Raw genomic sequence first — 10,355 nt, forward strand, 5'->3', positions numbered from 1 at the left:
TTCTACAGCTGAGGGCTCTTGAATTTACCATGATTCCTGAAGAACCATTCCCAGGATCTAGAGTTCTGGGGTCTACATTCCTTTCCTTCAACACTTGAAAGTGTGTCCTTTCCTTTGACCTTCCTGTTTTCAGGGGAGAAATTCTCTGTTCATTCCAGTTGCTTCTCCCATAAAGCTAAGGAGTCCCTTTACCCTACCAGCTTTTAAGCTCTCTGTATCTGTCTTCAGAAGCTGGCAGTGTGGCTGTGGGGTGAGCTGGCAGTCACCCTCTGGTCATCTGAGTCCCTGTTCCCTGGCCCACCAGGCTGTCTCCAGGGTTCTCTAGCTAGGTGTGACCAGGCTGTCCCTCCTGCTGCCTCCTTCCTCTGTCTGCTCCATTCACCTGCTCAGCTCCCCACTGGGTTCTTATTATGGTGAAAGGAGTTTTCAGTTCTGGAACTTTCCTTTTTCTGTCCTTGCACAATTTCTGTTCCCTGGCTGATGCTTCCTGCTTGTTCTTCATTTGTTTCAAACACATTTGTAATTGCTCGTTGATGCACTTTTATTGTGGCTGATTTAAAATCCTGTTCAGATGATCCTTCGGGACATTTTAACTGATCCTTCTCATTCATAGGAGGTTATTCAGGTTTTTATGAAGATGAGTGTTTTCTTTGCTACATGGACATTTTGGGAATTGGGTAACATCACAGAGCTGGAAATTCTGAATGACTTACCAGACCCTAATACATACCAGGATTGTGATTTATGACTTACAGAAGGGCAGGACCTACCCAGGTAAAGTGTTTATTTTTCTACTAGGCCTAGAAACCTCCTTGGAAGCACTTAGTAGCACATGAAGCCTGAATTCAAGGCAAATCCTTCTAATAACCAGTCTGTGTTGTCAGTTTTTCTTCGTTATGCTAAAAATTCAGCAGAAATATAACATAGTGCAGGAAAAGTTTATTTGGGCTCATGGGTTCAGAATTTCTTTCCATGGTCAGCTGACCCCATTGCTCTGGGCCCAGGTGGGCAGAATATCAGGGCAGAAGGGTGTGGGGGAGGAGAGCTACTTCACCCATGGTGGCCAGGAAGTGCAAGGAGAGAAGGGAAGGGGCCTTAGGGAGGATGCACCTTCCAGGGCTCACCCTTAGTGACCACCTCATCCAGCCACTCCCCCCTGCCATCAGTCACCACCCAGTTAGTCCACTCAGGCCAGGAAGGACTGATCATGCTCAGCTCTCAAAATCTTTTCATTTCATCTATGAATATTCCTACATTAACACAGGACCTTTATGGGGACAGTCTCCTACTCCCACGTGTCCTGCATGGGCACTGGGAATGGGGTTCCCCTCATTGTGATGGGCTGGCTGAGAAATAAAACCTAAGAAAAATAGAATGATGAAAAAACTATAGGACAAAGAAAATGATTTCCAAAAGCAGAGGTTGGCGGGGGGGGGGGGAGTAGATCATAGGGATAGAGCGAGATTCCATACTCTGTCAAAATAGAGCCCATACCTGCTTTATTTATATTGAGGGACATCAAAGGCCTTCCATGGAATATTTTTCCCCAAAAAAGGTTGAAAAGGTGGGCTGTCCAGTTCCCAATGGGTTATGCCCATTTCCCTTGGTACCATGAGAGACCTTCCTAGCAGAACAAAGGTGAAGGTCATATGCCTTTTGGGCAATCTATTGTGTGAGGGAGCCATGGATGTTTCCTAAGGATTCCTAAAATCTCTCTGGCTACTTGCCCAGAGAAGCTCCACCCTGAGGAGCACCTCATATCCAAACCATAACAAAGTCTAAAGGAGAGCAGAAACAATCACTTTAAATTAACTGACCTTTTCTTCCACTTGCTGCAAATTTTGTCTAAAACAGTGACTTTTGGCTGCCAGGTCTGAAATCAAACACCACACATGGCACGTGATCCCAAGGGCAGCATGTCATGGAGCAGAAAACTAAGAAGTCCTCCCTGTGCCTGTTCCCTTCACCCTTCTCCATCCCAGGCTCCAGAGCAAAGCTACAGCCTCTGCTGAGCTGGTGTTTGCAGGGTCAGGGCTTAAAATATGTTCCCTACTCTGCTTCATTCTGATTGTTCCTGATTTTGTATTATGTCCATTGAAGGACAGCTCTCATGTTCTTTTGACAAGTGTCCATCACCGTTCCTCAGTCCTGGTGTTCACCCCGACCTCTTCCTCTCAACCACCAAGTGAAGAGCATAAACATATTTATTATAGTTGAATTATACAACTTGGCACAAATCATACAGAATTTAGATTTCTGGTTGAGTGCTGCCTGATGGGTGCTGAGTTAATAAAGCTTTAGGATACACTTGAAGGTATTCTGTAGTAGATTCAGGGAGACATTCTAGTGCTGGGATCAAGTCCTGCTACCCTGCAGGGTCTAGAGTTGCAAGAGTAGAAATTCACATAACCCTTACTTCCTAAAACATTCCTTTTTGCCATCTTATTAAAGATGAAGTGCATCTTGAGGGAGACTCCTACACTCTGCAGGAAGTCCTCCACAATTGGGTTGTGGGAGACGCTGTGTTTGGAGGACCAGTGGAAGCCACCATCATGTACGTATTGTTCCTGGTCCTGCAGCACACAGTAGGTCCTGCTGTGAAGATTTCTGTTTCAACCACACCCTCTCTGAGTTTCTGGATGCTGATGCTCCTCAGAGTGCCGTGGGCAGGAAAGCAAACTTGACCCATGGCACAGGTGTGTCCCAGGAGGAGGACCCCACAGCCCTCCAGGTGGTGGTGATGTGATACTCCTTCCCACAGTTGGCTGGTGACATTTGATTCTGATGCTGAGAATTCAGATACGCTGTGATGGCTTTTGACCAGTAGCACCAGTAGAGGTGGTGGAGAGACTTGGCTCTTGTCATGACCCCCACCACTTCCTCCACTCAACCAAGGATCTGTTGTGAGAATATGGTGGTAGTGGGGGGGGACACTGAGACCAGACAATCTGACTGGAAGATGGGAGGCTTCTAGATCACATGGGCACTTAGCTCTCCTCTGTGGCAGGGTTCCTCTGCTTTTTCACATAATCCATAAATTTCTGCACACACAGAACCCACTCCAAGAGCAGATCTGCCTGAATCCTCTCAGGATCACTTTGTCTCTGATTTTCTGTCTTCTCCTTCCAAGCCCTCAGCCGAGTAGCTCTCCAGGAGTCCAAACAGATTTTTGAGAAGGCCATGTCTCTGTCCACATGTTGATTGTGACCATATGCTCTTTTCAAATATCTACTAGCTTGATGTCATGTAACAGATCCACCCATGATTCTGGCCACACTGTAGGAGTAGTCACCTTACTTGTGCCATTTGATGCTGCTAATCCATTTAAGTCAACCCCCTTGACATTAACTGATTGGGACAATCACTGTGACTTCTGGAGTAAGCTCATTCAGAGGTGCTAGGGTAAGAGAGAGAGTTGGTATTGGACACCAGGATAACGTCCATGAATTATAACTTGGTCTTGAATTTGCTTATTCATAGTGTGTTATCTGCATCTTAGCATAAAGTGTATTTTGACTGCTTTTTCACCTTTCAACAATCATTTTTGGCATAAAAATCTCAGCATCAAAATACATATATAAGAGGCTGGGATTGTGGCTAAGCAGTAGAGTGCTTGCCTCGCACCTGCAAGGTGCTGGGTTTGATCCTCAGCACCACATAAAAATAAATAAACACAATAAAATCATTGTGTCCAAGTGTAACTAAAGAAATATAAAAAATATACATACAGATCTCAGTTTTTGACATTTTGTTAATAACTTCCACTAATTATAGAAAAAAAATATATTTTCACACAGTTATTTTTCAGTATGGCACAGATTTTATCCCAAACATAGCAAAACACATTATTAAAGATGATATTTCTACACTGTGCATCCTGGCAGACAGGCTCACCAGTTGTCTCCATAGAAAAATTTCATAGAAATTTTCATAGAAAACTTTCCTAGAAATTTCATAGAAAAATTTCATATTGGAGAATATTATATCTTGTAGTGTTGCATGCCGTCCATGGATTGTTATGTGAGCTATACACATTGGAGTGATCTGAGGGGAGAGGTCTGCATTGCACACTGAATCAGCTGTGTGTCATAAGTGTGCCTTTCCTCTCACTCTGCCTGTGATCCTGCACAGCACCTGAGATGGGTGTGACTTGCCAAGGTGTCAATCAATCTGCTGACCACAAGACATCACAAGGCAAGTGTCCATCTTTCAATATACCATTTACTGCCTTATTTGGTGAAGAACATTTCATCTTAGCTGCTTTAGACATCCTCCCTGTAAAATAAAGAGATTCTGAGTGCACTCTCTTTCCAGCACTGCCCAGCATGGAAAGGACACTTGGGGACACAGAGCAGTTCCACCCTCACCTGAGAAACTTGTGTCTGCGTCTTGTGTTGTTTCTTCTCTGTTTTCTGAATTTAATGTTACAGCCAGCTCTTTTGAACCCAGCTCATCTAATCAGCCCGTCCAACTGGTGGGATTATACCATGGAATTGTGTGTCATGGTTGCTGAGAGCAAAAGTTAAAATTGGCTGAGTGAGAGGGGACCTTCTGTAGGACACTCAGACCAGATGAAGATGTTGTTTTCAATTTCTATTCCACTTACACTAATAACATGTTCAGTCCTTCCCCACTGATTCTAGGAACACAGCTCAGGAAAGACACTTGTAATTAGTTACCTGGCCCTGATTTCAGATGGCTGCATAATTCAGTCCACAGGCCCCAACTGCCTTCCAGGATGGACCCTCCCTTCAAACACCACCCTCGTGGGTTCTCTCCCTCCTCTATTTGGGGTAAAATAAGTCTTAATTAATATGTTCCATGCAAACTGTCTTTGTATCATTTAAAAAAATCCCTTTTGTTCTTGAAACTTTCCATTTCATTGCCTAATGGATCTTTTTCAACTGTGAAATTAGTGATACCTGAAGTTTAGTGGCATTCACTGTATTTGTTAATATGAAAATGAAGATATCCTCTTTTCATTGAGGGTTTCAGCTTCATGGCAGAGTTTGCTGAAACAAGTTACAGCCCTCCCACAGCACAGGTGCACTTGAACTAGGGTGTGACCCAGGCACTGATATCCTCATGGCCATAGGGACCAAGCCATGAAGAAAGCAGTGACTGCAGGAGAGAAAGTGAGCAGAATCTTTTCCATCCTGTGGAGAGTGTGGCTGTTTCTCTGTTTGGACCAAGGAAGGTACAGGGGCTTCTAGAGATGCATTTGACAGGAGGGAGCCCCCTGACCAATGGGGACATCAACAGACAGACCATGAGGGGCACTTGGGACAGCAGGGATCCCAAGATCTCAGATGAACCAATAATTTTTCATTTAAAAAATAATTCTTGCCTCTGCACATGGGCATAAATCCTTCAGGACTTTAATAACCAATATCTTCATCAAAATAATTCATATGAAAATCACTAGTTAAATGGAAACAGTCCACAGGCTGGAAGAGCAGACACTTAGACTTTACGCTAAGGGCATACATGGACATGATAGTCCTCCCACCCTCTTCTTCCCCCTTTCTGTGTTATCTATTCTGATCTGTCTCCAGGGCTGAGAAACAAACTGTTTTCTCTTTCAACATTACCTCCATAGTGTCTTCTGTCCCCAGAGGGTTCCTATGTAGGTGACCTTGGACACCTTCACTTCCCCTTCCTGTTTCCATGTTCTCAGTCTGGGGTGAGTGGCTGGAATGAGTCACAGCTGTGATGTGCTGAACCTCCCTGGCCACCACAGACTCCAGACCACAGCCAGGGACCGAGCTCCTGACACATCCTCCCCTGCAGAGCCCCAGCATCACCATCCTCCTGGCACACCTCCAAGTGAGTATGTTCTTGATATAAAAATAATCCAATAAACCTGTTTTTTGATTAAAAAAGAACAATCTAAGCAGCTCTCACCTGGGCAGGGAACATACTAGTCACAGGTGAACCTTGAGCCCCAGGACTCCTAGAGAGGTGAGGTCTGAGCAGGAACTCAGGGCCCAGGGGTAAGTCCCTTCCTTCCTCAGCATCTGCAGAGGCTGAGGGAAGAGTCATAGGGGGTGCTGGCGACTGGAGCTGCAGCACCACTGGGACCATCTGTGTTGCTTCTCATAGGGTCATGGGTGACCTGCCCAACTGCTGAGTGCTGCCTCTGGGCCTGAGAGACCCTGGGAGCTGCTGAGGGTCTCACAGAGGCTTTAGAAATATTTGGGGTGGGGAGCATAAGGCTTGGTTGGCAGCTCTAGACCAGGAGCCCCACGATACCCCCTCCTCTGGTACCTCTGCACCCTATAGGGTTCTTCAGTTCCCTATTTTCTTTTCCTAAACTACAAATTTGGCACCTCATGTGGGTCACATTGGCCAGGTGTCAACCTCCCTGAGACCAGCACGTGTTCTAAATTCCTGATGAACTGTTAATCTTTTGTCTTTAAGCAATGGACAATTACTTGAGCAGAGGGATTCTCTGAGTTTTCTGTAGAATCTTTTCCTGTAGAATCTTGCCTAGTGAAGAAAGAAGAGGTCAGACGGCCAAGAGTTTAGGATTTCAGAGGAAACAGCAGATGGATGGGGTGTGACAGAGAAGGCCCTGAGATGATTTATGGCTGCATTGTGCAGGATGGAGTAGGTAGATCACAGGAGGAACCTAGGCAGAGCTCCATGGTGCTGCTCAGCCCTCTCATCCATTTCAGGGAGGAGGAGCAGCTCCCTGGGGCTCAGGCAGCCTTCTCCTCCAAGCAGGTGTGGCTGACCTTGCATGGCCTCTGCTGGGCCTCAGGGAGGCTTGTTCTTTGCTAGTTTATACAGAGAATGTGGTGAGCTAAGGACCTCAGGAAAGTGGGACAAGGAGCAAATGAGATGTGCACATGAAGGTCAAGTTCTGATGGACTCCTGATTCCAGCCTGATGCTGTCCTGCCCTGGTGGAGAGCACTGGGCCCAGGTGGGGTAGAGAGTGACCTGGGGTGGCAGCTTCTCCTTTCCATATGAGTTTGCCCAAGCAGCATGTCAGGGAAACTAGCTGACTGGTGAGGCAGGAGGACCTGGGAACTCCATGCAACAGGAGCCTGCTCTAGCCTCTGCTGCTTCCAGGGCTTCCCTCAGTGAGCCTCCCCTTATCACAGAGAGAAATGCTGAGAGTCACTGGGAGAGTCCTGAAGGCCTCTGTTCTGGAAAAGCCATAGGACAGGCAATGGCAGTAGTGCCCCAGCCAGTGAGCCTTCAAATTGGGGAACAGCACGGATACATGGACATAGCTGGTCTCACACACATGTCAATGTACACATCAAAACTGTATGATTTATATGTGCAACACTTTCCAGTACTGCACAAGCTGGTGTGCCCTAGGACTGATGCACAGTCATGCTGTATATTAATCTAGGAGACTTACATTCACAATGTTGATGCATTGCTAACACTCACATATCCATGAGCATTGGTGGATATGGTGGATATGCATGTGCTGAATTTTCTGGTGTTAATTTCTTCTCTACTTGACTTTATTCCTTTACCTAGTTGAGTTATTAAAATTCCTAGTACTGATTCTCTAAATTATTTTGTAACTCTGGAAGAATATAAATATAGTCTCCATATAAAATGCCAAGCTAAGGAATTTCCTGACTAGCTGGCTACATGATAACCCCTGAGGAAAAGTCTGAAGGAAGTGTCTTAGGGAAAGCCCCAGAGGTATGGTGGGGTTTTTCTTTAATGTGAGTTATAAGTACGAAGGCCACAGTGGGAAAACTAGAAAGGCAGAATGAGCCCTCAGTGACACACTGTGACTGTGAAGGCCTGTGAGCCTGTCCAGGAGGAGTGTGGATAATAGAGGGTTAAAGAAACAGGGTGGCCAGGGCCAGTGGGCAGGACAGAGGGGCTGAGCAGGGAGAGCACCAGGAGGAGAGTATAGTGAGCACTGGGTGCAGTTAGTGGACAGCAGGGCCCTGGGCCTGTTGGGAGGTGAGGAAAGCATTTGTACTGGATTTCAGGCTGCTCCCTGGGTCTCTGCTGAGTTCCTCTCACTGCTCATCAGGACTGTGCTGAGGCTAAAAGCATGAGAGAGTGGTAAAGTACCACAGCACACTTTGGGTGATGATGCTGTACTGATTCTCTGTCCTGTTAAAACTTGTTGGACAGGAGGATGTGGGACATTCTATTACATCACAGTATCATGGACATGAACAGTGAGCAAGGGCAGCTGAAGTACCTTCTCCTGCCACAAGTTCCATGGTGATGGATCTCCACTCAGCAAATGGCCAGCTTCAGTGCCTGTGCTGGTAACTTCTAGAATGCTAGGGACATGATCTTCTGGAGGAAGAAGCTCTAACTTCTGAATGGATGAAGATTCCATTGGGAGCTGACAGAGCATTAATAGCTAATTACCCTTGGGCTAAGAATGGCTCCAAAGCAAACACATTGGACTCCTGTGGGAAAAGCGGAATATAGGACATGAGGCTCAGAACAGGGAATGTAGCCTGAAGAGCTTCTCATCCTGACCAGGGGAGGTTGTGGGCCAGGCCCTCACCACCCCATGTGACCCATGCTGAGGAGCCCAAGGAAACCCAGCTAGATCCTCTGTTGATCAGAACCAGTCTTTGAGGTCCTCCACAATTCCCAGGGGAGAAGCTGGGATCTGGTCAGACATGCACTTCACACAAGGCAGAGAGGAGAGGGTTTTAGAGTGTCATTGAAGAAAACCTTCCTGCCTGCTGGGCAGCACTGGTGTCCATCTCAGGTACCTAGTGCCTGGAGCCTGAGGAGCCAGAGCCAGGCCCTTATCACCTGGGCATTGGTGGTTTCTTGTACCACACTCTGGGGCTAAAGAGAGCTGCTCATACTACATCTCACACAGGGTGAGTTTCTCCTGGGCCTGCAGGAAAGATCAGTAAGGAGCAAGGAAGAGGTGTGGCCTGGTCACACCCTACTGGCCAGGACAGTTAACCCTACCCCCATGGAAAGGACCAGGCATGGAAGATGAAGAGAGAAGTGAGACCACAGCCTCCATGCTGTTCCCTGTAGGACTGTTCCAATGTCAGCTGGACAGTTTATTAGCCAGGTGAGGCATGAGGAAAGAGAGGTGAAATTCTGTAGCCGAGGAGGGAGATCTGCCCTCAGGCTCAGCCCAGGACTCTCTTGCTGGGACCAGCTGAGTGTTCAAGTGCAGACAGAAGGAGGCAAACTCTCTGCCCCTAGGGGTCCTGCTGGCCCCTCCCAGCTGCTTTGCATGCTCTGCTCCCACTGCTTTCCAGAGCCATATGAGTGACTGCTTAAGGCTCTGAGGAGCCTAGTGTTAGGTTGGACCCTAAAGTAGCCATGGCAGCCCGCATTCAGCTCCTTTCCCTCCTGTTACTCTGGCTCCCAGGTGAGGGACCATGGGATAGTTCTGCACATCTGTGAAAACTCTTTCATTGTGGTTGAGTCCTGTGTCCTGGCACCTTTGTTTAGCAAGCCCAGTGATTAAAACTCAGGGTGCTGCAGGGTCCTGGCTCTACTGTGGAGAGTGGGATATGACCTAGACTGCACAGGTGATCTTTCTGTTCTCTTTCCATCTCAGATACCACAGGAGAAATTGTGCTGACCCAGACTCCAGCCTCTGTGGCTATGTCTCCAGGGGAAAGAGTCACCCTCACCTGCAGGGCCAGTCAGAGTGTTGGCAGCTACTTAGCCTGGTACCAGAAGAAACCTGGGCAAGCTCCCAGACGCCTCATCTATGGTGCATCCAGCAGGGCCAGTGGCATCCCAGCCCGGTTCAGTGGCAGTGGGTCAGGGACAGACTACACCCTTTCCATCAGCAGCTTGGAGCTTGAGGATGATGCAGTTTATTAATGTGTGCAAGGCCACACAGATTACCACAGCGGTTCTGTCCCCTACAAAAACCTCTCCAGCTCCGCTGCCACCCTCTCTCCCCTGGGGCACAGCGGCTGCCCCCAGAGGCACCCAGTCAGATATTTTGCACTTTTCTCTTTCCCTGCACCTGCAAATTTGTGTGGTAGAGGATATAAAACTTCATTCAGGTCTGAAAGATTCATAGTCTCTTATGCCCTCTTTTGCTCCCCTGGAATAAAATATGAGAGATTAAAGAAGATGGGGACACTTGGTATTATTTCCCTACTTCACCAGGTGAGGATGGAGTCTCTGGAAGAGTCATAATACACCAAACACAGGTGGAGTTAAAGGTGAATCCCTAAGAGTAATTGATTTTTAGATATTTATTTCCTTCACATTTTGACATCAACAACATCTTGCTAAATCTGTCAAAGTATAGACACTGTCTACCATGGCTCCAGAAATAGCTCCAGGTTCTGCTCACATTTACTTCATAACAAAGCCAGGGTAAATTGGGGAAATCTTTAATACTTTCTTTTTCCTTTGTGTC

At 47.0% G+C, this 10,355-nt stretch overlaps 1 gene segment (V, D, J or C); it reads left to right on the forward strand.

Annotated features, from left to right (window-relative positions):
* The first annotated feature begins 9,251 nt into the window (after positions 1–9,251).
* Positions 9,252–9,846, forward strand: LOC124105023 (immunoglobulin kappa variable 3-11-like). The segment is given in 2 exon segments: positions 9,252–9,341; positions 9,534–9,846. Coding segments are annotated over 2 exon segments (321 nt in total).
* Positions 9,847–10,355: the final 509 nt, after the last annotated feature.

Source organism: Marmota monax, unplaced genomic scaffold (genome assembly GCF_021218885.2).
Source record: "Marmota monax isolate L192 unplaced genomic scaffold, Marmota_monax_Labrador192_F-V1.1 WCK01_AAM20220418_F8-fsc00330, whole genome shotgun sequence".
Lineage (NCBI taxonomy): Eukaryota > Metazoa > Chordata > Mammalia > Rodentia > Sciuridae > Marmota > Marmota monax.